General features: G+C 40.1%; 1 protein-coding gene across 3 annotated transcripts; it reads left to right on the top strand.

Annotated features, from left to right (window-relative positions):
* On the top strand, window positions 1-26,164 carry SPG21 (SPG21 abhydrolase domain containing, maspardin). Of its 3 annotated transcripts, none has more exons than XM_068553603.1 (9): window positions 1-266; window positions 4,068-4,154; window positions 7,415-7,576; window positions 17,155-17,235; window positions 18,132-18,277; window positions 20,253-20,361; window positions 21,032-21,139; window positions 23,837-23,977; window positions 25,459-26,164. In XM_068553603.1, the coding sequence occupies exons 2-9, from the start codon at window positions 4,092-4,094 to the stop codon at window positions 25,573-25,575; spliced, it is 927 nt and encodes a 308-aa protein (XP_068409704.1). In that variant the 5' UTR covers window positions 1-266; window positions 4,068-4,091; the 3' UTR covers window positions 25,576-26,164. The 3 variants fall into 3 exon arrangements, with proteins under 3 accessions (XP_068409704.1, XP_068409711.1, XP_068409721.1); XM_068553610.1 differs by lacking the exon at window positions 1-266 and adding an exon at window positions 300-330; XM_068553620.1 differs by lacking the exon at window positions 1-266 and adding an exon at window positions 2,527-3,797.
* The last annotated feature ends 230 nt before the right edge of the window (window positions 26,165-26,394 follow it).

Below are 26,394 nucleotides of genomic sequence, written 5' to 3'. Positions count from 1 at the left end.
CCGAACCCGGAAACGCGAGGCTCGAGCCAGCTGCGCGAACGCTTCGGGAGGAGGGAGGGCGGTGGCCGAGGCTCGCTTGGCTGCGCTCCCCGCCCCTCGGAGGCCGGCCCTCCAGCGCTCCCCCAAGGTCCACAGCGCTTGCGGGTACTGAGCGCTCAAGCCGCCGGCCCCGACCCGGGCCCAGCAGCTTCCCAGGCCTGCACCCGTAGTGGAGGGAAGAGCCGCCTTGGGGAGGAGGGAAAGGGACCTGGGGGCGGCCACGGCAGGTGAGGGGTGGGCGAGGCCCTGGGAAGCGGGGGATGTGGGTGTGTGACGCGTTTGTGGCTGCAGGTGAGTATGGTTTGCAGTGTGCGCGGCTGCCTCTGTCGGTGTGACTTTGTGAGTGTGGCCCTGAGTGGGTCGGTTCATGTGACCATGCACGTGATTGCACGTCCCTGTGTGTGTCTGAGGTCCGAGTCTGAGTTCACGGGGGTGATTGGTGTGCCTGTGCCCCTGCCTCTGTGTAGCTGTCATCAGTGGGACTGGGAGAAGGTGGAGGTCTGTGTGTGGGTCGCCTGGGGTGGGCAGTGGGGCGCTTGACCTGGGCATACAACTGTAATACCATTTTGGGGCTACAGTGCTGCAGCCCAGGAACATGTTTTTCCTGTAAACTTTTAAGAACTCTGAGCAGACTAGTTATTTTGGAGATTGCACCTCAGCCTGAAAGTGATAAATGCCTTTGTCATTGCTGAGTACGGGCCAGGTGTGAGGCTTGTGAAGGAGGCATGAGGAAAGTAGGGCTAGGCTGTCTCACTTTCCCTAGGGAGTCATAAGTTCTGCATTTATGCTGCTTCTTTGTCTCCACCTACAGTGTTCCAGCTCCTGTTGGCATAAAGCTTCAAGAGACTGAGGGGTGATAGCATAGCTGTGTGCAAATTTCCAAAAGCTTTTATACTAAGACAGAGTACAAGATGAGGTGTCACCGTCGAAATGTCAAGTAGTCAGCTTTTCCTCCCATGAGGTTTAGAAGATAATGGAATAAGTTTCTGAAGAAAGGAGGGGTAAATCTTCCCCTGAGGAAACCTAAAAAAAGAATAGCTCTGTACTGGTGTGGTGAGGTATGGAGGCTTGCGTTAAAGCCAATGGCATTGCCCAGAGACTCTCAGGTTCTAATATTTCGTTATTGCTGGTGTTAATAATAATCACAGATTGTCCATATGAAGATCGTATGATTGAGATAAAGGATAAGAAAACATCTGACTAGTTAAACTGGTTAGATGACAAACATTTGTGAAGGCAATTTCACTGACTGTAAATTGGCAGGGTCTGTTGAAACCCTGAGGGATAAGTGGGCTGTAAACAGGCTGGTTCTGCTGAAACCTTGAGGGATAAGTGCACATAATTCTTGGTGCACACTCACAACTAGCAGTTTAATTGTCGAGCAGTACAAGGGCCAGAGAGGCCCCGGTGTCCAGAGCACTCCCTGAGGAGGGGTTTCCTTAGGCAGGATTAAGGCAAAATTCCTGCAGCCCTTTTCCCAGCAACATGAACAGGTGCTTTTGTTTTTGTGAAGAATTGTGAGAGATCAAATCAGCATTGAGTTCGTGGTCCACATTCTTTCTTATTTAATACTGACCAGTTGAGTTACAGTCTCAGTGAGTGAACCTTTTTTTTTTTTTTTTTTCTGCCCTATGCAGAATGTTCCCCTTGTGACTTGGAAAAGTATTCCCCTGAAGTGGATGAAAGAGAGCTGGGAGAACAAACTTCCTTTTCATAACACTCACAGCTGCTTTCCCTTTGGAGCAGTTTTTTTTTTTTTTTTTCACTTAAACGTCAGTTGGTCAGATGCAACATTTGGTATCTATCTTAGCTTTCATGTACTGCCAAACTAGCACAAGTGTTAAAATCACTTGCCTCTACAAAAATTTAGTCACAGTTGGGTGGAATCTCTCCATCCAGCAAGATTAGTTACAAAATATTATAATATTGGGTGGTAGTGGATAATACTGAGGATTGTGGTGAGGAACATCTTTCTACTTACTGCTGAGGGAAGAAGTGGATGACAGTGAATGTGTGTGCCTGGGAATGATGTGTGTATGTGTATTTGTATGGTAGTTTGGTTTGTAGATTGCAACTGATTCAAACTATGAATACTTTATTTTATCCCAAGTTTGGTGAATCTAGAAGCATACTTTCTGGCTTTAATTAGCTAAAGTGTTTTATAAATCTGTTGAGTAGGGTTTTTTTTCTAAACAATGTTTTTGATATTTCCTCCTGTAGAATAGTGATTGTTTATAGTATTGCAATACTAGAAAATGTCTCCATTAGGCAATATGTAGATGATATAGGAATATTTCAAGTCTGTCCAGGTAGAAAATACTCTGGAATTAACTATATGGGCTAGTTGCTTTCAATTAAAAGCAGTGACCAGCTTAGAGAAAGGCTGTTAGTTCAAATGGCTTCAATTTTTTAACATGTTAATATTTGTTAAGAGAAAATGAATATGCAAAGAATGATTTTCTTTATTCAGTATGAATAAGAACTACATCTGTGCACACTGATTTTCAGCATAAGACTGGCTGATAATTTTCTTGATATTTTAGAGTCACTTAAGATTTTAATAAACTTTTCTAAGTACCATCCTAGCCTTGAGAGAAGAGACCATTATTACAGTGTCAAGGTTGTAAACCTAGTTTAATATTGGATGTCTACATTTACCATCTCCTTGGGGTTCAGTTTAGTAACCCCCAAGGTTAGAGGTAGCAGTTGAGATTGCTCAGTGCCCTGTGTTCTTGAGGGAGAAGATTTGGAAGGCCAAGGAGGAAGATTTGTTGGTTTTAGAATCCCCAGCTCCTGACCAGTCCAGAGAAGCCCCTCTAAAATGGCAGTTCAGAGTCAGCCCAGGAGTTAAGTCCTAGGGTCTCAAACTCATCCTAGCCCTGCTAGCAAAACCCAGGCTTATGCTGGGGTAGAGGACATGATGCAAACAAGCATTTGAATCCTTCCAAACTGATGGGTGGAAGTTACTCATTGGGCAATAAGAATCTGCAACAACTATAATTTTCAGGTTCCTGTTACAACACAACACAGATCCCTGAGCAAAGAGGGGTAGCCTTTAAGTTGAAGATGCCCAGCTAATGGAAAGCTCGTAGGTACCCGGGTTAAAAGGGACTCTAAGATTGCCTAGTTTGGCCTGCTTAGGATATAGTCATTTATTTAGTCAATAGATAATGCCTGCTGTGTACCAAGCACTGTTCTATGCTTTGGAGAGAGAGTGGTGAAATAGTCACAGATGAGAAAACAGCCCAAAAAGGGTCAGTGACTTTTCCAACGTCACAGAGCTATAAAAGCTGGAAATCACTAATCTCACAACAGAAGACCACACATTTTTTCTAAAGGCACATGTTTTGTTTTGTTGCTAGTTATTGTGCCTTCAGGTCTATTCTGGCATCTTATCATGGATCTTTCAGAGTACATTATATCACTTTTAACCACATCCATATGAACAGCAAGTTTTCCTGTATTTTGCATTAAAAACTATGTGTGAGTTTCTGAAGCTATATTCCCCTAGAGTGAGATTTATGGCATTTTATGAATTTATGAGGAAGCAGGCTTACATTAACTCCTTTTTCTAGTGTGGACTGTTCTCTAGAATTCTATCAGACAGGAATATCTTTATTAACATAGATTCTTAAGATTTTGTCAAAAGATAGGTTATGCTACTGCATTTGGAATCATTTAACTAGGACAGACAGTCAGGTGTCAGAAAAGGCTGTCCTGCGTCTGGTCCTGGTTTTGCAATAGCCATGGGATCTTGGGTAAGTTATTAAAATTTTCTAGACCAGATTCTTCTTCTGGAGGAACTAAGAGGGTTGGACTAATTCTCTCTCGGGGCCCTTCCTGCTCCATGATTATAGGTTTTCACCAAATTGTCTTCTGTAGTTTAAGTATATGCCGACAAGGTGAAATAGCCCATTTCCTCAGTTTTATCCTTTAAAGTATTGTTGGTAGAGCTAGACCAGACTCTACATTTAGTGCTGATATAAACATGAATTCTTGACATGAAACATCACATGCTTTTATTTCAGGATTAACCTCCATTTCAGCTAATCATGGGAGAGATTAAAGTCTCCCCTGATTATAACTGGTTTAGAAGTACAGTCCCCCTTAAAAAGGTATGTATGGTTTTACTACACCTCTTATTTGCAAAATCTTGTAATTGTTTTTATGTGTGATTTAGATGTTATGTCTTAGTAGTGTTTGAGAGTAAAGGTTATTGCCAAGTATTGTGGCTGGGTTGCAGAGCCTAAAGGTCACCCCTTCCCTGTCAAGTACAATCAACTTTTGAGACTCATTCAAGAGTAAAAGTGAGAATAATTGTACTCATTATTTTATAATTGTTTTTACATATTCAAGCAAGCAGGAATATGTGTACTCCTCTGTATAGTTTAGTAGAAAGCTTACAGCAACTGCAACTGTACAGTAAGTGCAGTTAGATTCTATTAGAAAGCATTTTCCTTTTCCTCTAAGATTTACAGTGAGTCACATTATAGATCCTCTGTTTGCCATGATATATACTCATTCTGCCATAGTCATCTTTTGGAAACTTTATATGCCTGGGATGTCTAAAAACGCTAAACACTTATATTGAAGTTTGTTGACTCTGAGTCCCAATTTAATCCCAAATGTTTGGGGATCACACTAGACAGAAGTTGTGTCAGAATAAAATCTTTGCTGATCCCCTTGCAGAAATATTAGAGTACTATGATCTGAAGAACATCTATGTCTCTGTTGTAATTATTTTATCAGGATAGATAGCTGTGGGAGTATCATGCAAGTTTGAATTGGTAACAGAATTACTCTTCATATAGAAATTTGAGATCCAGTCTCCAAGTATAGACAGAATACCTGCTATATACCTGGCACTGTTGTAGGAAGTCCCCAAATATCTTATTTAATTCTTTCAACAGTTTAACAAAGTGGATAGTGGTGTGCCCACTTAGCAGATGGGAAAACTGAGGTTAACATGTTAAAGTCACACAGTCTAGTCGAGTTTGAATTAAAATCAAATTAATCTGGCTTCAAAGCCAGAACTGGGCTTCCCTGGTGGCACAGCGGTTAAGAATCCGCCTGCCAATGTAGGGGACACGGGTTCGATCCCTGGTCCAGGAAGATCCCACATGCCGCTGAGCAACTAAGTCTGTGTGCCACAACTACTGAGCCTGCATGCCACAACTACTGAGGCCCGTGCGCCTAGAGCCCATGCTCCGCAACAAGAGAAGCCACGGCAATGAGAAGCCCGCGCACCGCAACAAAGAGTAGCCCCCGCTCTCCGCAACTAGAGAAAGCCCACACTCAGCAACAAAGACCCAACGCAGCCAAAAATTAACTTTTTTAAAAAAAGAAAAAATTCCTTAAAGAAAAAAAAAAAGCCAGAACTAATTGGCAGCTTACCAAAGGGAACCCACCTTTCTTCTTGCTACCCCAGGAACTGCCCATGCTAGGAGAATTGCCCCCAGAGTCCCTCTGCCTTGTCCCATCCCCTCAAGTAATTCATGTGAGCTCCTCTTGATGGGACTCGCTCAGCAAGCTGATCACCAGACCCAAAACAACACAAACTTATCTAAATATTCTTGGAAGTAGTAGTTTCATTGATGTAATTTTCTCCTTTGGTCAGTTTGGTCCACAAGTCATGAAAAGTTTGCTTGAAATTTCGTAGTGCTAGATTTTCATTTCAGAGATCTGAATATCTTATATGAATTTTATTACTATAAGGTTGGAATTTACTGTATGCACTGTCAGAGGTTACTGAGGTTTTTTTACTACAGTCATAGCAAAAAAAAACAGGAAAAGCAAAAATGTGAGTGGCAAATACAAAGGGCAAAAACATAATCATGAGGTATATTGTCACCCGGGGGAGTCCAGAAGGTGTTGGTTAGGGCCCTCTGGACTTCGCCCTGTTTGTCTGCTCCCAGTGATGCTAGTGACCCTGGTTAGTGTGCCGCCACCCACATTGACACCATGGGCCCCACAGCACTGCCAGCTAGGAGCTCTCAGAAAATAGAACCTTGAACTTTTTAATGTAAAAAGGATAAGTGTTGATTTGCATTGGCAAAAGTTCAAGCAGTTAATGTACTTTTCCAAATACCAAAAAGTCAGCCAAAGAGAACAAAAATTAAACTATCATGTAGTGCATACTGTAGCTAACACTCTTGACACTGTTGAACACTCAATATCTGCCAAACTCTGTGCTAAACACCTGATTTGTCTCAGCTCATGGAATGCTCACCTGTTTCCCTTGTTGGGTCAAGAACCACTAAATCAGGAAGGTTTCTGATGACCTTCCTCCTTCTTACCCCCTTTTCACCAAAAAGCCAGTTTTTCCCTGAGGCCATTCCCCACACTGACTGAATGGTTTGAAACATTCTCTGGGGACAGAGATGCCTATACCTGACTCGTCCCTCCTCTCTAGCAGAGGTCTCCCCCTCAGAGGCTTGGTCTAGATCAGGCTCCTGAAGCATCTCTTGAGAGGTCCCGTCTCTACCCAGTTTCTCCCCGGAGCCTGGAGTCTTTTCTTCCCCTCACCTCCACTGGTCACACACTGACCCTGCTGATCCCAGCCCGCCCTCTGGGCCAGCACCCGAGAATGACTCTGCAAATTGTCCTCCTCCTGTGTGCACACACGCACGCACACATGCCCGCGTGTGTGCACACACACACACGGGCAGAGAAGTATGGGGAAGAAATAAGATGCCATGTACAGAGTTTACTGTTTAATGGTAAACAAAATAAACTTCATATAATCACGGCTGGGGAGGAAAATTCAAAACTGATAGAAAAAACAGCTCTTGGGAGAAGTATAAAGCAGTTCCGTGGACTATGTCAGCACTGAAGAAGGAAAAGGAGACAAAGCCGTTTTGTTTTTTGTTTTTTTTTTACTTTTTTTTTTTTCTTTAAAGGAATTCCTTTTATTTTTATTTTTTTTAAATTTATTTATTTATTTAGTTTTGGCTGTGTTGGGTCTTCGTTTCTGTGCGAGGGCTTTCTCCAGTTGTGGCAAGCGGGGGCCACTCTTCATCGCGGTGCGCGGGCCTCTCACTATCGCGGCCTCTCTTGTTGCGGAGCACAGGCTCCAGACGCGCAGGCTCAGTAATTGTGGCTCACGGGCCTAGTTGCTCCGCGGCATGTGGGATCCTCCCAGACCAGGGCTCGAACCCGTGTCCCCTACATTGGCAGGCAGACTCTCAACCACTGCGCCACCAGGGAAGCCCCAAAGCCGTTTTTTATATGTGCTAGTCTGGTGTGATCCCCGCATTAGCTTGTAACAACCAAGGCAGTGGTATTAAAATTGTCAGTGAAATTATAGTGCTGAAATAACTATATAAAACCCAATCCATGAGGTTTTTCATTTTTTTTCTTATAATTTTCCCTCCAGATTATTGTGGATGATGACGACAGTAAGATCTGGTCGCTCTACGATGCCGGCCCCAGAAATATCAGGTGTCCTCTCATATTTCTCCCTCCCGTCAGTGGAACTGCTGATGTATTTTTCCGGCAGATTTTGGCTTTGACTGGATGGGGTTACCGGGTTATAGCTGTAAGTATTATTGATTCAGGATTAAAATTCAAGTCCACATTTTCTGGTTTTCTGTGTGTGTGTATGTGTGTGTGTGTGTGTGTGTGTGTGTGTGCATGTGTGCATGTGTGCTTCTGTTTCTGATTAACTGTAGTAAGAGGCATGTTTTTAATTGAGGTAAGATACTGTTTTCCTTTGTTAAAATGTGAAAGGGAGTTTTTTGAAGGAAGGTGGTGTGGTTCACCAGCGTACAGAGGCTCAGAGGGGACAAACCTCTATTGGAAGCCTTCTCTACCCTCAGCTTGAACGTGCATTTTCTGAATAAGTCTGACCAGCAGGAAGCATTGTCCTTGTTTATAGATAAGGAGACTGAGGTCCGGACCGTTTTAGTGATGACCGAGGGTCACACAGCCAGTAGGCCATGGAGGGAGAGCCCAGCTCAGTCTTCTGACCCCATTTACCCTCCCCTTTTATTACATCACTGCTTCGGGGGCAGCAGAGGGATCAGCTGACATCCAGGGGACTGAAAGCTTGCTTTAATGTGAGTCTTTGACAAGTGAGGTGAGGCTCATTAATTAGCTCATAGCCTTTGCATTTGGTTAAGTTTTTTGTTTCTAATTGTTATCACTGAGTTCGGTCCAAATCTAGTTTCACATTGATCATTCTCTAAGCTTCCTCTCTGGGAGGTGGGCGTAGGTGGGAAGGCACTGTTTGTTTTTTTGTTTTTGTTTTGGCCACACGGCGTGGCAGCGGGATCTTAGTTCCCTGACCAGGGATTGAACCCATGCCCCATGCAGTAGAAGCGCAGAGTCCTAACCACTGGACTGCCAGGGAATTCCCAGGAAGGCACTGTTGCTCACAGTGGAGTGTTTGGTGTGCCTCGATCGGGTCAGGACAATGGAAGTTGGTTTCCTAACTTCCCCTGGAAAGAGAGGCTCTGGCTTTGGAGCCAGCAGTTGTTTCTGGGACCATGTTAACATGTAAACAGTACTCTCCTTGGGAGTACTGCCGTTAGTATACATTTTATTTACTGCCTAGAAGAGAGAAAACGTGGACCAGATCTCTTCTCTTGGATGATAACTGAAAATTCCAATGGGGTTCCACTAACTGGGGTCATACAAGACAAATCCAATTCCTCTTCATCCAGACAGCCCTTCTCTTTCTTGAAAAAACTGGTTATTATCGGCGGCCTACTGCCTTCCGCCCCCAGGTCTTTTCTTCTGCAGCTAAATTTCTCCAGATTCTTTAACCATTCCTCGTACGGTGTGTTTGAATCCCTGCAACATAATCCTCCCTTGTTCTGGGTGTTCAGTAATCCCTCTCAGTGGACAGCATTGCAGGAGAGCAGAGTGGTAACCGCCCTCATCCCAGTCCGCTGCAGCCTAAGTCGTGACACTTTCTGTCCTTGTGGTCACTGTTGATCAGCCAGGGAGGGGGAACCTGAGCAGCTCCCGGGTGTCTGTCTCACTTTAGAGTGCTGTCCAAAGCGAACAGTGTGGTTATCACTCCAAACTGACAGGGCACATAGCCTTGCCTTCTGGCTGGATATTTCTTCTTGCTTCCTGATGCGGGCTTTCGCTATTTCTTAGCTAGATAATGAATCAAGAAAAAGGCCAGCAATGTCTTCAAAATTACTTTGTCCTTCTTAAGATTTGATCAGAATGCCCAACCCCAGGAGGTTCTGAAATTTACTAGGTATTTGTTAAATACCTAGCAGTTAAAATGCATGGATCCTCTTTTCATTTACATATTTATTGAGATAATTATAGATTCACATGCAGTAAGAAATAATAGAGAGATATCCCTTATATACTTTGCCCAGTTTCTCCCAATAGTAACATTTTATAAAACTGTAGTGGGATATCACAACCAAGATATTGATGTTAATGTAATCCACCAGCCTTGTTCAGATTTCCCAGTTTTACTCGTACTCAGTTGTGTGTGTGTGTATCAAGTCATATACAGTTTTATCACCTGTCTAGGGCACAGATTTTTTAAATTTAATTTTTATTTTATATTATAGTCGATTTACAATGTTGTGTTAGTTTCAGGTGTACAGCAAAGTGATTCGGTTATACATATACATATATCCATTCTTTTTCAGATTGTTTTCCCATATAGGTTATTAGAGAATATTGAGTAGAGTTTCCTGAGCTATACAGTAGGTTCTTATTGATTATCTATTTTATATATAGTAACACTACTATATATATATATATATAAATCCCAAACTTCTAATTCATCCCTCCCCCACCATTCCCCTTTGGTAACGATAAGTTTGTTTTCGAAGTCTGTGAGTCTGTTTCTGTTTTGTAAATAAGTTCATTTGTATCATTTTTTAAAATTCCACATATAAGTGTTATCCTATGATATTTGTCTTTCTCTGTCTGACTTACTTCACTTAGTATGATAATCCCTAGGTCCATCCATGATGCTGCAAATGGCGTTATTTCATTCGTTTTTATGGCTGAGTAGTATTCCATTGTATATATGTACCACATCTTCTTTATCCATTCCTCTCGATGGACATTTAGGTTGCTTCCATGTCTTGGCTGTTGTAAGTAGTGTTGCACTGAACATTGGAGTGCATGTATCGTTTCGAATTATGATTTTTTCTGGATATATGCCCAGGAGTGAGATTGCTGGATCAAATGGTAGTTCTTAGTTTTTTAAGGAACCTCCATACTGTTCTCCACAGTGGTTGTACCAATTTACATTCCCACCAACAGTGTAGGAGGGTTCTCTTTTCTCCACACCCTCTTTAGCATTTATTGTTTGTAGACTTTTTGATGATGGCCATTCTGACTCATGTGAGGTGATACCTCATTGTAGTTTTGATTTGCATTTCTCTAATAATTAGCAGTGTTGAGCATCTTTTCATGTGCTTTTTGGCCATCGTATGTCTTCTTTGGAGAAATATCTATTCAGGTTTTCTGCCTATTTTTCAATCAGGTTGTTTGCTTTTTAATATTGAGCTGCATGAGCTGTTTGCATATTTTGGAGATTAATCCCTTGTCAGTTGCTTCGTTTGCAAATATTTTCTCCCATTCTGTGGGTTGTCTTTTCATTTTGTTTATGGTTTCCTTTGCTGTGCAAAAGCTTTTAAGTTTAATTAGGTCCCATTTGTTTATTTTTATTTTTATTTTCATTACTCTAGATGGTGGATCCAAAAAGATATTGCTGTGATTTATGTCAGAGTGTTCTGCCTATGTTTTCCTCTGAGAGTTTTACAGTATCCAGTCTTCATTTAGGTTTTTAATCTGTTTTGAGTTTATTTTTGTGTATGGTGTTAGAGAATGTTCTAGTTTCATTCTTTTACATGTAGCTGTCCAGTTTTCCCAGCACCATTTCTCCATTGTATATTCTTGTCTCCTTTGTCATAGATTAATTGACCATAGGCACGTGGGTTTATTTCTGGGCTTTCTATCCTGTTCCACTGATCTATATTTCTGTTTTTGTGCCAGTACCATACTGTTTTGATTACTGTAGCTTTGTAATATAGTCTGAAATCAGGGAGCCCGGTTCCTCCAGCTCCATTTTTCTTTCTCAGGATTGCTTTGGCTATTTGGGTCTTTTGTGTTTCCATACAAATTTTTAAATTTTTTTGTTCTAGTTCTGTGAAATATGCCATTGGTAATTTAATAGGGATTGCATTGAATCTGTAGATTGCCTTGAGTAGTATAGTCATTTTGACAATATTGATTCTTCTAATCCAAGAACATAGTCTATCTTTCAATTTGTTTGTGTCATCTTCAGTTTCTTTCATGAGCGTCTTATAGTTTTCAGAGTATAGGTCTTTTGCCTCCTTAGGCAGGTTTATTCCTAGATATTTTATTCTTTTTGATGCATTGGTAAATGGGATTGTTTCTTTAATTTCTCTTTCTGATCTTTCATTGTTAATGTATAGAAATGCAACAGATTTCTGTGTATTAATTTGGTATCCTGCAACTTTACCGAATTCATTGATGAGCTCTAGTAGTTTTATGGTAGCATCTTTAGGATTTTCTGTGTATAGTATCGCGTCATCTGCAAACAGTGACAGTTTTACTTCTTTTCCAGTTTGGATTCCTTTTATTTCTTTTACTTCTCTAATTCCCATGGCTAGGAATTCCAAAACTATGTTGAATAAAAGTGGCAAGAGTGGACATCCTCGTCTTGTTCCTGATCCTAGAGAAAATGCTTTCAGCTTTTCACCGTTGAGTATGATGTTAGCTCTGGGTTTGTCATATATGGCCTTTATTATGTTGAGGTAGGTTCCCTCTATGCCTACTTTCTGGAGAGTTTTTATAATAAATGGGTGTTGAGTTTTGTCAAGAGCTTTTTCTGCATCTATTAGATGATCATATGGTTTTTATTCTTCAGTTTGTTAATGTGGTGTATCACACTGATTGATTTGTGGATATTGAAAAAGGCTTGCATCCCACTTGATCATGGTGTATTATCCTTTTAATGTATTGTTGGATTCAGTTTGCTATTTTTTTTGAGGATTTTTGCATCTATGTTCATCAGTGATATTGGTTTCTTTCTATTTTTGTGGTAACTTTGTCTGGTTTTGGTATCAGGGTGATGGTGGCCTCATAGAATGAGTTTGGGAGTGTTTCTTCCTCTGCAGTTTTTTGGAATAGTTTCAGAAGGATAGGTGTTAACTCTTGTCTAAATGCTTGATAGAATTCGCCTGTGAAGCCATCTGGTCCTGGACTTTTGTTTGTTGGAAGTTTTTTAATCACAGTTTCAATTTCAGTACTTGTGATAGGTCTGTTCATATTTTCTATTTCTTCCTGATTCATTCTTGGAAGATTGTACCTTTCTAAGAATTTGTCCACTTCTTCTAGATTGTCCATTTTATTGGCATAGAGTTGCTTGTAGTAGTCTCTTATTATCCTTAGTATTTCTGTGGTGTCCACTGTAACTTCTTCTTTTTCATTTCTAATTTTATTGATTTGAGCCCTCTCCCATTTTTCTTTTTTTTTTTGTTTTTTAAAATTTATTTTATTTTTATTTTTGGCTGTGTTGGGTCTTTGTTGCTGCACACAGGCTTTCTCTAGTTGCGGCAAGTGGGGGCTACTCTTCGTTGCAGTGCGTGGGCTTCCCATTGCAGTGGCTTCTCTTGTTGCGGAGCACAGGCTCTAGGTGTATGGGCTTCAGTAGTTGCGGCACACAGGCTCAGTAGTTGTGGCTCACAGGCTCTAGAGCACAGGCTCAGTAATTGTGGCGCACGGGCTTAGTTGCTCCTCGGCATGTGGGATCTTCCCGGACCAGGGCTTGAACCCGTGTACCCTGCATTGGCAGGCAGATTGTTAACCACTGCACCACCAGGGAAGCCCTCCCTTTTTTTCTTGATGAGTCTGGCTAAAGGTTTATCAATTTTGTTTATCCTTTCAAAGAACCAGCTTTTAGTTTCATTGATCTTTCCTATTGTTTTCTTCATCTCTATTTCATTTATTTCTGCTCTGATTTTTATGATTTCTTTCCTTCTACTAACTTTGGGCTTTGTTTGTTTTTCATTCTCTAGTTGCTTTAGGTGTAAGTTTAGGTTGTTTATTTGAGATGTTTCTTGTTTCCTGAGATCAGATGGTATTGCTATGAACTTCCCTCCTAAAACTGCTTTTGGTGCATCCCATCGGTTTTGGATCATCGTGTTTTCATTTTCTTGTCTCTAGGTATTTTTTGATTTCCTCTTTGATTTTTTCAGCAATCCATTGGTTTAGTAACATGTTGTTTAGCTTCCATGTGTTTGTGTTTTTCAGTTTTTTTTCTTGTAGTTGATTGCTAATCTCATAGCATTGTGGTTGGAGAAGATGCTTGATATGATTTTAGTTTTCTTAAATTTGCCAAGGCTTGCTTTGTGGCCCAGCATGTAATCTGTCCCGGAGAATGTGCCATGTGCACTTGAGAAGAATGTATATTCTGCTTTCAGATGGAATGTTCTATAAATATCAATTAAGTTCATTTGCTCTAATGTGTCATTTAAGGCTTGTATTTCCTTACTTGATTTTCTATCTGGATGTTCTGTCCATTGATGTAAGTGGGGTGTTAAAGTCCCCCACTATTATTGTGTTACTGTTGATTTCTCCTTTTATGGCTGTTAGCATTTGCCTATATATTGAGGTGCTCCTATCTTGGGTGCATATATATTTACAATTGTTATATCTTTTTCTTGGATTGATCCCTTGATCATTATGCAGTGTCCTTCTTTGTCTCTTGTAACAGTCTTTATTTTAAAGTCTATTTTGTCTGATATGAGAATTGCTACTCCAGCTTTCTTTTGATTTCCATTTGCATGGAATACCTTTTTCCATCCCCTCACTGTCAGTCTGCATGTGTCCCTAGGTCTGAAGTGGGTCTCTTGTAGACAGCATATATACGGGTCTTGTTTTTGTATCCATTCAGCCAGTCTGTGTCTTTTGGTTGGAGCATTTAATCCATTTACATTTAAGGTAATTATCGATATGTGTGCTCTTATTGCTGTTTTGTTAATTGTTTTGGATTTGTTTTTGTAGGTCTTTTTTTCTTCCCTTCCTCTTTTGTTCTCTTCTCTTGTGATTTGATGACTATGTTTAGTGTTTTGTTTGGATTGCTGCTTCTTTTTTTTTTTTTTTTTTTTTTATAAATTTATTTATTTATTTTTGGCTGTGTTGGGTCTTCGTTTCTGTGCGAGGGCTTTCTCTAGTTGTGGCAAGCGGGGGCCACTCTTCATCGCGGTGCGCGGGCCTCTCACTATCGCGGCCTCTCTTGTTGCGGAGCACAGGCTCCAGACACGCAGGCTCAGTAGTTGTGGCTCATGGGCCCAGTTGCTCCGCGGCATGTGGGATCTTCCCAGACCAGGGCTCGAACCTGTGTCCCCTGCATTGGCAGGCAGATTCTCAACCACTGCGCCACCAGGGAAGCCCTGCTGCTTCTTTTTTGTGTGTGTATCTATTGTAGATTTTTGGTTTGCAGTTACCATGAGGTTTTGTTATAGCAGTCTATATATACAAGATTGTTTTAAGTGCTGGTCTCTTAATTTCAAATGCATTTCTAACATCCTGCATTTGTACTCTCTTCTCACGATTGCTGGTGTTATCTATCTATCTATCTGTTTATTTATTTACTTATTTTGGCTGCGCTGGGTCTTAGTTGCAGCACGTGGGATCTTTGTTGCAGCATACAGGATCTTTTAGTTGCAGCATGCGGACTTCTTAGTTGCAGCATGCGGACTTCTTAGTTGCAGCATGCAGACTCTTAGTTGCAGCATGCTCTTAGTTGCGGCATGCATGCAGGATCTAGTTCCCCAACTAGGGATCGAACCCGGGCCTCCTGCATTGGGAGCACAGAGTCTTACCCACTGGACCACCAGGGAAGTCCCATGATTGCTGGTTTTGATATCATATTTGTGTGTGGATGATTTCCTACCTTTACTGTATGTTTGCCTTTACTGGTGAGCTTTCCCGTTTGTAATTTTCTTGTTTCTAGCTGTGGCCTTTCTTTCCCATCTAGAGAAGTTCCTTTAGCATTTGTTGTAAAGCAGGTTTGGTGGTGCTGAATTCTTTTAGCTTTTGCTTGTCCATAAAGCTTTTGATTTCTCTGTCGAATCTGAGTGAGAGCCTTGCTGGGTAGAGTATTCTTGGTTGCATCACTTTAAATATATTGTGCCACTCCCTTCTGGTCTGCAGAGTTTCTGCTGTAAAATCAGCTGATAACCCGTACGGGGAGTCCTTGTATATAAATTGTTGCTTTTAATATCTTCTCTTTGTCTTTAATTTTTATAAATTTGATTAATACGTTTCTTGGTGTGTTCCTCCTTGGTTTTATCCTATATGGAACTCTCTGGACTTGAGTGTTTCCTTTCCCATGTTAGGGAAGTTTTTGGCTATTATCTCTGCAAATATTTTTTCAGGCCCTTTCTCTCCCTCTTCTTCTGGGACCCCTATAATGTGAATGTTGGTGCGTTTAATGTTGTCCCAGTGGTCTCTCAGACTGTCCTCATTTCTTTTCATTCTTTTTTCTTTATTCTGTTCTGCAGCAGTGATTTCCACCAACCTATCTTACAACTCACTTATTCGTTCTTTTGTCTCATTTATTCTGCTATCGATTCCTTCTATTCTATTTTTCATTTCAGTTGTATTGTTCATCTCTGTTTGTTCTTTAAAGCTTCTAGCTCTTTCTTAAACATTTCTTGTATCTTCTCGATCTGTGCCTCCATTCTTTTACCGAGATCTTAGATCATCTTTACTATCATTACTCTGAGTTCTTTTTCAGGTAGCTTGCCTATCTCCACTTCACTTAGTTGTTCTTCTGGGGTTTTGTCTTGTTCTTTCATCTGGAACATATTTCTCTGCATCTCATTTTGTCTAATTTTCTGTGTTTGTGATCTCTGTTCCTCAGGCGTCTCGTTATGGCTTCTTTGTCTTTGGGTATAGAATATCTTTTTTGGTAGGCTCAAGTTTTTTTTGTGAGCAGTTAGTTGTGATTTTGGTGTTTTCATGAGAGGAGGTGAGCTCAAGTCCTTCTACTCCACCATCTTGTCTCCAGCTTTTTTTTTTCCCTTTGTGCTTCCAGTCTCACTTGCTCATAGAGTCCTGCATGCAGAGGCCTTCCACCTGGCACTTCAAGCCAGAGTTTCTAGTGTGAAATGGCCGTGCTTGACACCTCAGCTCTGCTACACTCCATAAGGCACAGGCATTTTTAAATTAAAGGATTCATAAAAATGTCATCTCCTTTCTTTTAGGCTGTCATCTGACTCAAATTCTTAAATTTGCAGCTAGGGAGAGTCTGTTCTCCATCCTGCCTCAGAAAAGTGGAATCCTATCCACAAGTGGAATTTTAATAGTAAAAGTAACATATTACATCATATCTGAAATTATCCCATAATTTACATGGCAGTATCTATCCCAGTGATTTGTCAATGGCAAAATGAATCTAAGTGCTTAAAACAGCAAGCCTTTAAGATGGGTTTTACATGTATTAAAGAGAGCGGAACTCTTAGGTGACAAGCCTGAGTCTCCTAGAAAGGAATTAATGACTTGTGTTTCTTTTTCTTCATTATTGTCAACATTAATAGGCTACTTAGGGTCAAGCACCTGAAATTTTTGGTCACAAACAAAAGTACTACAAGAAATCAGATAGAATGACTAAGTCATTAAAAGTAGAGGAACAATTTTATTGAATATTCCCTTAAAGAAATGCTACCAAAAAGAGAGGAAACTCTCCTTAGAACAGATTTTATTTCTAGTTCTCCTGAGCCATAATTCAGAATGAAATTGGTTTAAAGAGAAAACAGAATTTCTTTATTTGAATAGGTTCTGCTCTGTTCATCCTTAAACCTCAGTTTCTTAGCTATTTGGAAAGGAAATTGATGTGAATTAAAATTGTTGTGTACATAATATCACTAAAATGTGCTTTTTTATTTTTATTTTTTAAATTGTTCTATTAGATAAAATGTGAATTTTGAAGTTTAGGATAAGATGAGAGCTTATTTTCCACATATTTTGAATAAGGAGCAGAGATAAAGCAAATGAGAAATGCTATTATGAAAGTCCTAAATTTTTCAGATATATGTGAGTTGTATTTTACCTCTACAGTTTTTAAAATAAATTTTAAATTTATTGTTATTATTCTAGTTGCAGTATCCAGTTTATTGGGACCATCTTGAATTCTGTGATGGATTCAGAAAACTTTTAGACCATTTACAGTTGGATAAAGTGAGTCCCTTGAAACTAATTACTCACATGTGATTTTAATGCAACATTTATTGATACATTGTTAAGTCTGGTGTTGTCTTTTATTTTTTAATGACAGCTCTTTTGTGATAGAATTCACATACCATACAGTTTACCCTTTTAAAGTGTATAATTCACTGGTTTTTAATATATTCACAGTATGTACAACCATCACCACAGTCAATTTTTGAACATTTTTCCACCCCAGAAAGAAACCCCATACTTAGCAGTCACTCCCCACCCTTCCTCCCTGGCTGGAGCCCTGTTTCTATGGATTTGTCTATTTTGGATATTTTATGTAATGGAATGATGTAATTTGTGGTCTTTTGTGACTGGCTATTTTCACTTAGCGTAACATTTTCAGGGTTCATCAATGTTGCAGATTATATCAATATTTCATTCCTTTTTATTGTCAAGTAATATCCCATTGTATGGATATAACACATTTTATTTATCCATTCATCATTTGGTTTGTTTCCATTGGTTAGTTATTATGAGTAATGTTGCTATGAACATTCTTATACAAGTTTTTGTGTAGACAGATGTTTTCAGTTCTCTTGGGTACATGCCTAGGAGTGGAATTACCGAATCATAGTTTTCTTAAACAGAAACTACAAAGTAGTTTAATTTTCTAATGTAATCTATGAATAATATTTTTTAACTTGTGTAATTTATATGCACAGTTGTATTTTTTCTTGACAGGGTGTAGACACTGCATTTAAATACAATATTTCCTAAATTTCTAACTGCTGTAAATATTTCAGTCTAATGACTGGTGATGACATTGTATTCTGTAGTTGGTGATAATTAAAACAATTTTTTTTGATACTTCAAGATAGATCATTGTTTTTAGGATCCTTGTGTTTGTTTCCAATTAGGTTCATCTCTTTGGGGCTTCTTTGGGAGGCTTTTTGGCCCAGAAGTTTGCTGAATACACTCACAAATCTCCCAGAGTCCATTCTCTCATCCTCTGCAATTCCTTCAGTGACACTTCTATCTTTAACCAAACATGGACTGCAAACAGGTAAGAATGTAAACATTCAACCAACATTTTTTTATTTTCAGTGGAATTTTGAAAATGTTGGCTTTTGGTTTTTCGATGCATTAGGGAGGGAGGGGCCATGTATACCTGTGTCTTTTGAAACCACCCTGGCTTTTAAAATTAGAAACAATCACCTTTGGAAAAGAAAAGAATTGAAAGACTTCTAAATTCAGTTGTTTCCATTACTCTAAATCATTGTCTAGCTTTGTTTACTATACATTCACATGCCTTTACAGTTTAGTGCATATGTAACTGATACTGTGTTCTGCTTGCTCCACTTAGTATTTTGTGTACACAGTCCTGTTATAGTTTTTTAAGGCCTTTGGCTTCTCCCAATTTTTCATCATGTTCTACTGTAAATCTTCGTATAAATTACTTTTGTTCCTTCCCTTTCTGGGTTATTTTCTTGAGATATGTTCCCCAAAAGGGAGAGATTAGAGCATTTAGTCTGTCAGCAGATGTTCTGCACATCTTGACACTTTTACAACGTTAGTCTGCTTTTTAGAAAGATGGAAATGGTGGAATGCTTTGTGGGGCAACTAGTGGGGTACCTGTTTCCTCTGAGCCATCCCTTTATTGATTTTATCATTTTAATTAACTTGATAGATGTCTGATGGTACCTTAAAGCTGACTTCATGATATTTCTTTCATTGCTAGCAAGGCTAGGCTCTACCCCAAAAAGCAGCCTAGTAACTAAACCTACCTGTGTGATCAGACTGGTTTTCACATAATGTTCTAGGTAAACATTGTTTTCATGGTTTTCACATCTACTCAGCATTCACTTTGATTTTTAAGATATTTCTCCTGATATTTTCTCAGTTGTTTACTCAGCATTCATGCAGCAATTTCTTGTGTACATCAGACACAGATACTTCATGTCCAGTTGATGCACTAAGTCATTGATTATTTTTGATGATTTTTCATGTTGTTTTAATTGTCAGAAGCCAAGACTTCCCCCACTTCGTTTGTGCTCTTGCATATCAGCCACTTTTTATCAAATGTCTGAGTGCTTACTCTGTGCCACACAGAGGCTGCAGGGGCAAACAGCGCCAAGAGGAGGCACCCTCTACAGGGCACACCTAGGCAGCATCACCTTTAGAAGATAAGGAGCTGTGGGGTGGAGAACTTAGAAAGATCACTGAAGGTGACTGAAAGACGGCTGTCTGGTCCTTGTGAGGGAAGCCCACTGAGAATATGCATCAGAAGGTGGTCTGCACGTGTTGTGTGTGGTTTTTTTTTTTTTTTTGGCCATGGCCTGTGGGATCTTAGTTCCCCAACCAGGGATTGAACCCACGTGCCCTGCATTGGAAGCATGGAGTCTTAACCATTGGACCACCAGGGAAGTCCCTGGTCTACACCTTTTATAAGTCATTTTCAGCATAGGGTAGAGAAATTCATGTTTACCCTGTATAATGGCTCTCAGTGTAATTAGTGGAGTAAATACTAATGACAGATCACATATAGAAATACATAAAGATTGAATTGCCTTGAATTAGCCCAGTTGAACCCAGTAGTAGCAATAGGAGATATAATAACTCTGATTTTCCTATTTTGAAATCTATCTTTAATCAAGAGGTGATATAAACCTTAAGGTTGATATGGTAAGTGTTCAGTTTACCGCAGATAGGTTAGCCATTGGAAATAAGACCAAATAGAAAATAAAATCTTGGAATCATCAGAATGTCTACCTCTGTAAAGGCATTTTGAAATATTGCTTATAATTATTCCAAATCCCCAAAAGTTGGATCATATTAAACCATAACTCTTTTGGAGCTTGAGAAAATGTATACAAAAACTAGATGCTTCAAAACTAGCTCTTTAAAGGAAGGGACTAGGTCTTTTTTAATCTCTAGGTCCCAAGTACCTAGCTAATACGAAGCTTCAGTGTTGAATGAATATTTGCCATTTATGTGTAGTCTTGGAAATTTAAATTATCAGGTCTTTTTTTTTTTAACAGCTTTTGGCTGATGCCATCATTTATGCTCAAAAAAATAGTTCTTGGAAACTTTTCATCTGGCCCAGTGGACCCTATGATGGCTGATGCCATTGATTTCATGGTGGACAGGGTAAGGATCATGGCCTTGGGGTGGGGACACCTTGTACTTGGAATTTTCATGTCTGCTTGGTTCCTGAAGAAATACCTGTCTCACTGTGTACTAGAGGTATTTGTTAAGCGTTCTTCCATATTAACTTTACTACATCCAGACAGATATTCCTGCTGCTAAGTAATTCATCAGAATCACTTGGGGGAGCTTTTAAAAATACAGATTCTAAGGCCTCACACCAGACCATTGAACTAGAATCCCTGGCCGAGGGCGCTGGGAATCTGTGTTTTTACCTCACTCCTCTTCCACCTCCCCAGGTAAGTGTGATGGAGCAGGTCTGTGGACTTGCATTTAGGAACTACTGGGATAGACGTTTTTCTTCGGAGGCCTCTACTTAAATGTCTATCTGTCCTCTTTGAGCTGCTGGAATTGGCTTGGTGCCCACAGGCACCTGGTGGAAGAGTCTGCTCAGGTTGAGGGCTGTGGAAGGCCAGGTGCCCAGAATAGAAAAATGTCACCACTTGCAAGACCCAGTTATGGTCTCAAATACACTGTGTTTCCTCAGTGGTGACCATACTGGCCCCACCACACATAATACCACCTTTCTGAGCACAGGTATTATCTGTGGATTTAATGTAAATGTGAAAAACAAAATTAATTTTTAAAAAATTCACCTTCTTTCTTTCTGCAGCTGGAAAGTTTGGGGCAGAGTGAACTGGCTTCAAGACTTACCCTGAATTGTCAAAATTCTTATGTGGAACCTCATAAAATTCGGGACATCCCTGTGACCATCATGGACGTAAGTTTTAAGTAAAATAGATGCTTTGCCTTTTCTATATGTATATGTCAAGATCCACCTTATAATTATTTTATGATTTTTCAGTGTGCCTCTTCAAATACTGCCTTGGATTTTCTTTTTTTTACCCCCCAGCTTTCTCAAATCCAAAATAATCTTTTATTGCTTATCCTGTATTTTTTCTGGCAGGAATAACACCATTGAAATCAAAGTAAATTTAAACAAACATGGTAGTCCTTACCCATTTTGGTTTGCTTTGCTATTCTCATCAACAGATATTGCTCTTTAGCCTAAATTACAAATCTGGGCAGTAAAGTGAAGGTGCCTCATGAGTGCAGAGAATCAAGAATCCCATAAAGTCTAACACAAAAACTTGCTTCTTATATATTTTTTAATTGCAGTGAAATATACATAACAAAATTCACCATTTAAACCACTTTTAAGTGTACAGAGCAGTGGCATTAAGTACATTTACAGTGTGGTCCAACTGCCACTGTTACCCATCTCCAGAACTTTCCATCATCCCAAACTGAAACTCTGTACCCATTAAACAATAATTCCCCATCCCCCCCAGTCCCTACTAGTAACCTTTATCTTACTTTTTGTCTCTATGAATTTGCCTATTCTAGGTACCTCATACAAGTGGAATCATATAATTATCCTTTTGTATCTGGCTTGTTTCACTTACTTAGCATAATGTTTTCAAGGTTCATCCATGTTACAGTGTCATTCCCTTTTACGGCTGAATTATACTCCGTTGTACGTATATACCACCTCTTGTTTATCTTCTCATCTCCTGACAGACATTTGAGTTGTTTCCACCTTTTGGCTGTTGTGAACATTGGTGTACAAATACCCATTTGAATTCCTGCTTTCAATTCTTTTGGGTAGTGCATACCTAGAAGTAGAAATGCTGAATCATTTGGTAATTCTATATTTAACTTTTGGAGGAACTGCCTTATCACCTTCCACAGGGGCTGTACCATTTTACATTCCCACTAGCAATGCATAAGGTTTCCAATTTCTCCATATCCTCTCCAACACTTGTTATTTTCTGGGTTTTTTGATAGTAGCCACCCTAATGGTTGTGAAGTGGTATCTCACTGTGGCTTTGACTTTTTATTTTAATCATGTAACTGTTCTGTCTCATAATGGATTTATTCCTAAATGCAAGTAACATGGTATTTTTAAGAACTGATTTTTATCAGGAAATTATCCATTACAAACATGTACAATAACTTATCATTCTCCACTATAATTCCTACATTCCAACATTTACCATGACACAGAGCAAGCTTTTCAACACTCTCAGTGAAATACATGGTCCTCGCAGTGCATTTGTTCTGCCTGCCCTTTCAAAGTTGTGTTCACCACTTGGGTACATGGTCACTTAAAACTGTCTGCAAGTTTTAGCAAGGTGGAGATACACCTATTTTTATTTTCATGGGTTTTTTTGTTTCTTCTTTTAAATTATTTTGAATAATTTGTTGCATGTGCATAAACATAAATTTGTATGAGTACTGAAAGATTCTAGAGTCATATATTCCAAACTTCTAACAGTGGCTCCCCCAGAAAAGGGTCTGGACTTCTTATCTTATACTATAAAAAAATTTTTTTGAATTCTTTTTCACTGAGCATATGCTACTTGTATAACTGTTTCTATTTTTTTAAGAAAACTTTTTTTTTCTTTTTTTTATAAATTTATTTATTTAGTTATTTATGGCTGCATTGGGTCTTCATTGTTGTGCCCGGGCCTAGTTGTGGCAAGCAGGGGCTACTCTTTGTTGCAGTGCGTGGGCTTCTCATTGCAGTGGCTTCTCTTGTTGTGGAGCACAGGCTCTAGGCGCGTGGGCTTCAGTAGTTGTAGCTCGCGGGCTCTAGAGCACAGGCTCAGTAGTTGTGGCGCATGGACTTAGTTGCTCTGCGGCATGTGGGATCTTCCCAGGCCAGGGCTCGAACCCATGTCCCCTGCATTGGCAGGCGGATTCTTAACCACTGTGCCACCAGGAAAGTCCCTATAACTGTTTCAAATTAATAATAAGTTCTTTTGGGGTTTCGTAATCTTTTTGAAATTGGTATTTTCAAGGATTGTTCACAGGACTTCCCTGGTGGCTCAATGGTTAAGAATCTGCCTGCCAATGCAGGGGACATGGGTTCGAGCCCTGGTCCGGGAAGATCCCACATGACACGGAGCAGCTAAGCCCGTGCACCACAACTCCTGAGCCTGTGCTCTAGAGCCTGGAAGCCACAACTACTGAAGCCTGTACGCCTAGAGCCCGTGCTCCACAAGAGAAGCCACCGCAATGAGAAGCCACACACCACAACAAAGAGTAGCTCCCGCTCGCCGCAACTAGAGAAGGCCCACACGCAGCAACGAAGACCCAACGCAGCCCCCCAAAAAAAAAAAAAAATCACTATTAATATTCTGTTAATTTAGTTAACTATGTTTGAGGACAAAGGAAATTCATGGTAGAATTTTTTCCCCTAAACAATGCAAGAGACATTTGGCAGTAAAATCTGTGTTAATGTTTTACATTGGAGTTAGAGTCACCAGGGATGAGCAAGAGGGGGTGGGGTGGCCCAGGCTCTAGAAGGGTTCAGCCATGTCTCTTGAAAGGAATGCTTGGTTTGGGGGGGCACTTTGTTGAATGTGAAAAGAACACATTGAAATAAGAGTTTGGGCCTCATGTTCTTTTAAAGGTGTTTGACCAGAGTGCACTTTCAACTGAAGCTAAAGAAGAAATGTACAAACTGTATCCTAATGCCCGGAGGGCTCACCTGAAAACAGGAGGCAATTTCCCATACCTGTGCAGAAGCGCAGAGGTGAATCTCTATGTACAGGTAGGTCCTAGGTTGGAACCCAGAGCACTTTGAACCCAGAGTCTATGGTTTGAAACATAAAGTTTTTTTTTTTTTTTTTTGGTGGTCGAGTAAGAGAACTACAGAATTCTCTGTAGGAATGAAGCATTGACTTGATAAAGGTGGTCTACATTAATAACTTACAGGAGAATTCAAGCATATTAGAGACGCCTGGGGACTCTCTGCCCACTATCCCTTTTCTAAGAACCACAGGCCTGAACTCACACAGTGAAGCAGCCGTTTGGTACGATGGGACCTTGGCTCCTGGATGCAATGAATTCAGCCAGAGCAGGATACCAGACTTAAATCGAGTCGATCTGAATCCCATGAAGTGACTTCTTGGTCTAATTTTATGCATTAAAACACACCACACAAACAAGTAAACACCACTTCTTCTAATACTTGCCTAAATGGATATTAGAATAGTGGTGAGAAATGGTTGCTTTGCAATTTGGCAAGTAGTATCTTAAAAAACCAGTCACGTTCTTTGATCCTGTTGTCCACGTGTGGCAACAGATCCTGAGGAGAGGATCATAAATACAAAAAAAACTTGATTCCCAGAGATAGTCATTACGGTGTTAGAACAGCAGAGGATGGGTAGGACCTGATTCGTAGCAGCAGAGGGGAAGGGTAAACACCTACTAGTGAAGAAGCACGTGGCAATTTAAGATGTTAATAACAATTTGTAGTTACCTGGAAAGACTGGTTACATATTAAGTGAGGAACAAAGATCCCAAATTGTGGTTTTGGTTTGTTTTTTTCTTTTTCTTTTGGCTGCGTTGGGTCTTCATTGCTGCACACGGGCTTTCTCTAGTTGCAGCAAGCAGGGGCTACTCTTCATTGTGATGCACGGGCTTCTCATTGAGGTGGCTTCTCTTGTTGCAGAGCACAGGCTCTAGGCACGCAGGCTTCAGTATTTGTGGCACATGGGCTCAGTGGTTGTGGCTTGCAGGCTCTGGAGCACAGGCGCAGTAGTTGTGGCGCACAGGCTTAGTTGCTCCACAGCATGTGGGATCTTCCCAGACCAGGGCTTGAACCCATGTCCCCTGCATTGGCAGGCGGATTCTTAACCACTGCATTGCCAGGGAAGTCCCCAAATTGTGGTTTTTAAAAATTTTTTGACTTTTCTGTTTTCTAATTTTTCTAATTAGTATGTATTACTCTAATTTTTTAGTGTATGTACTTATTTTTATTGAGGTATAGTTGATTTACAATATTAGTTTCAGGTGTTCTATATAGTGATTCAACATTTTTATAGATTATACTCCATTTAAAGTTACTATAAAGTATTGGCTATATTCCCTGTGCTGTACAATATATTCTTATAGCTTATTTTATACATAGTAGTTTGTACCTTTTAACTCCCTGAGCTTATCTTTCCCATTCCCCCAGTACTCTGTAATTTTAGAACTAGAAACCATTAATACACGACAGTGATGTTTAATTATTCTGCATTTCTGCAGATACATTTGCTGCAATTCCACGGAACCAAATATGCGGCTATTGACCCATCGATGGTCAGTGCTGAGGAACTCGAGGTGCAGAAAGGCAACCTTGGCATCAGTCAGGAGGAGCAGTAGCTGTTAGCGTTGGCTGTTAGTGATGAGGGATCCAGTGTGTTCGTACAATCAGTGACATCAGTGCCCACCAGTCGGCCTCTCTCTTCGGTTCGTCAGGTTCACCGGTTATCACTGTGTTTGGAACTAGGACTGATTGTCATCTTCGTGACAGGCGGCAGCTCTTCTAAGCCAGTGTAACTATTCCCTCTTCAGTTTTTTTAGCTTTTGAACTTAAAGAAGTACTTTTGAAGATTCCCATTTTAAGAACTGTGAAAATTTTGCTACCAAAAAAAGTCTTCACCACTGTGTTGTTAAGTGAATGTTAGTTTCTGAATTTGGGGATTCTGTGGATTTTTTTCCTTTCTTTTCTTCCTTTCTTTCTTTCTGTTATTTGCTGTAAATGCTGCACATCCACATTGTGTATCAGAAGGACATTGATAAGTTATAACCAAGAAAGCATAAAAATAACCAGAGTGCCAAGGCTGTCACCCACTGTTTGCTCTCCTGCAAATGAACTACTTCTAATTTCCAGTTAAGCAAATTGTTTTCAGTTTTGGCTGTTGTCTTTCTACCCATTACAGTCTTTCTTTGGAATAAAAATTCAATTTGAGTGAGTGGCTTTTGTGATTATCATAGCTGCCAACTGGGCTACCTACACATAGGACTCTCTGAGAAGTAGACTTGTGTTTGCCAAGCCTGTGTGTCTTTCTTTAGGTTAAGTTACTTAATCTCTCTCTCTAAAGCGCAGTTTTCTCATTGTTTGTTAGATTACAGAAACAATCCTTTATTGAGCTGCTGCTATGTGCAAGGTACTTTTCATACCTGCTTTTTTTTCCACCT

The sequence above is a fragment of the Eschrichtius robustus genome, chromosome 1 (assembly GCF_028021215.1).
Source record: "Eschrichtius robustus isolate mEscRob2 chromosome 1, mEscRob2.pri, whole genome shotgun sequence".
In the NCBI taxonomy this organism is placed as follows: domain Eukaryota; kingdom Metazoa; phylum Chordata; class Mammalia; order Artiodactyla; family Eschrichtiidae; genus Eschrichtius; species Eschrichtius robustus.
Note: the sequence above shows the minus strand (reverse complement) of the source record. Positions and strands in the feature narration are given on the sequence as shown.

Coding starts and splice junctions, on each gene's coding strand:
- SPG21 (XM_068553603.1), top strand. CDS start 4,092: ATGGGAGAGATTAAAGTCTCCCCTGATTATAACTGGTTTAGAAGTACA. Junction 20,362..21,031: donor TTGATTTCATGGTGGACAGG/GTAAGGATCATG, acceptor TTCTTTCTGCAG/CTGGAAAGTTTGGGGCAGAG. Junction 21,140..23,836: donor TCCCTGTGACCATCATGGAC/GTAAGTTTTAAG, acceptor GTTCTTTTAAAG/GTGTTTGACCAGAGTGCACT.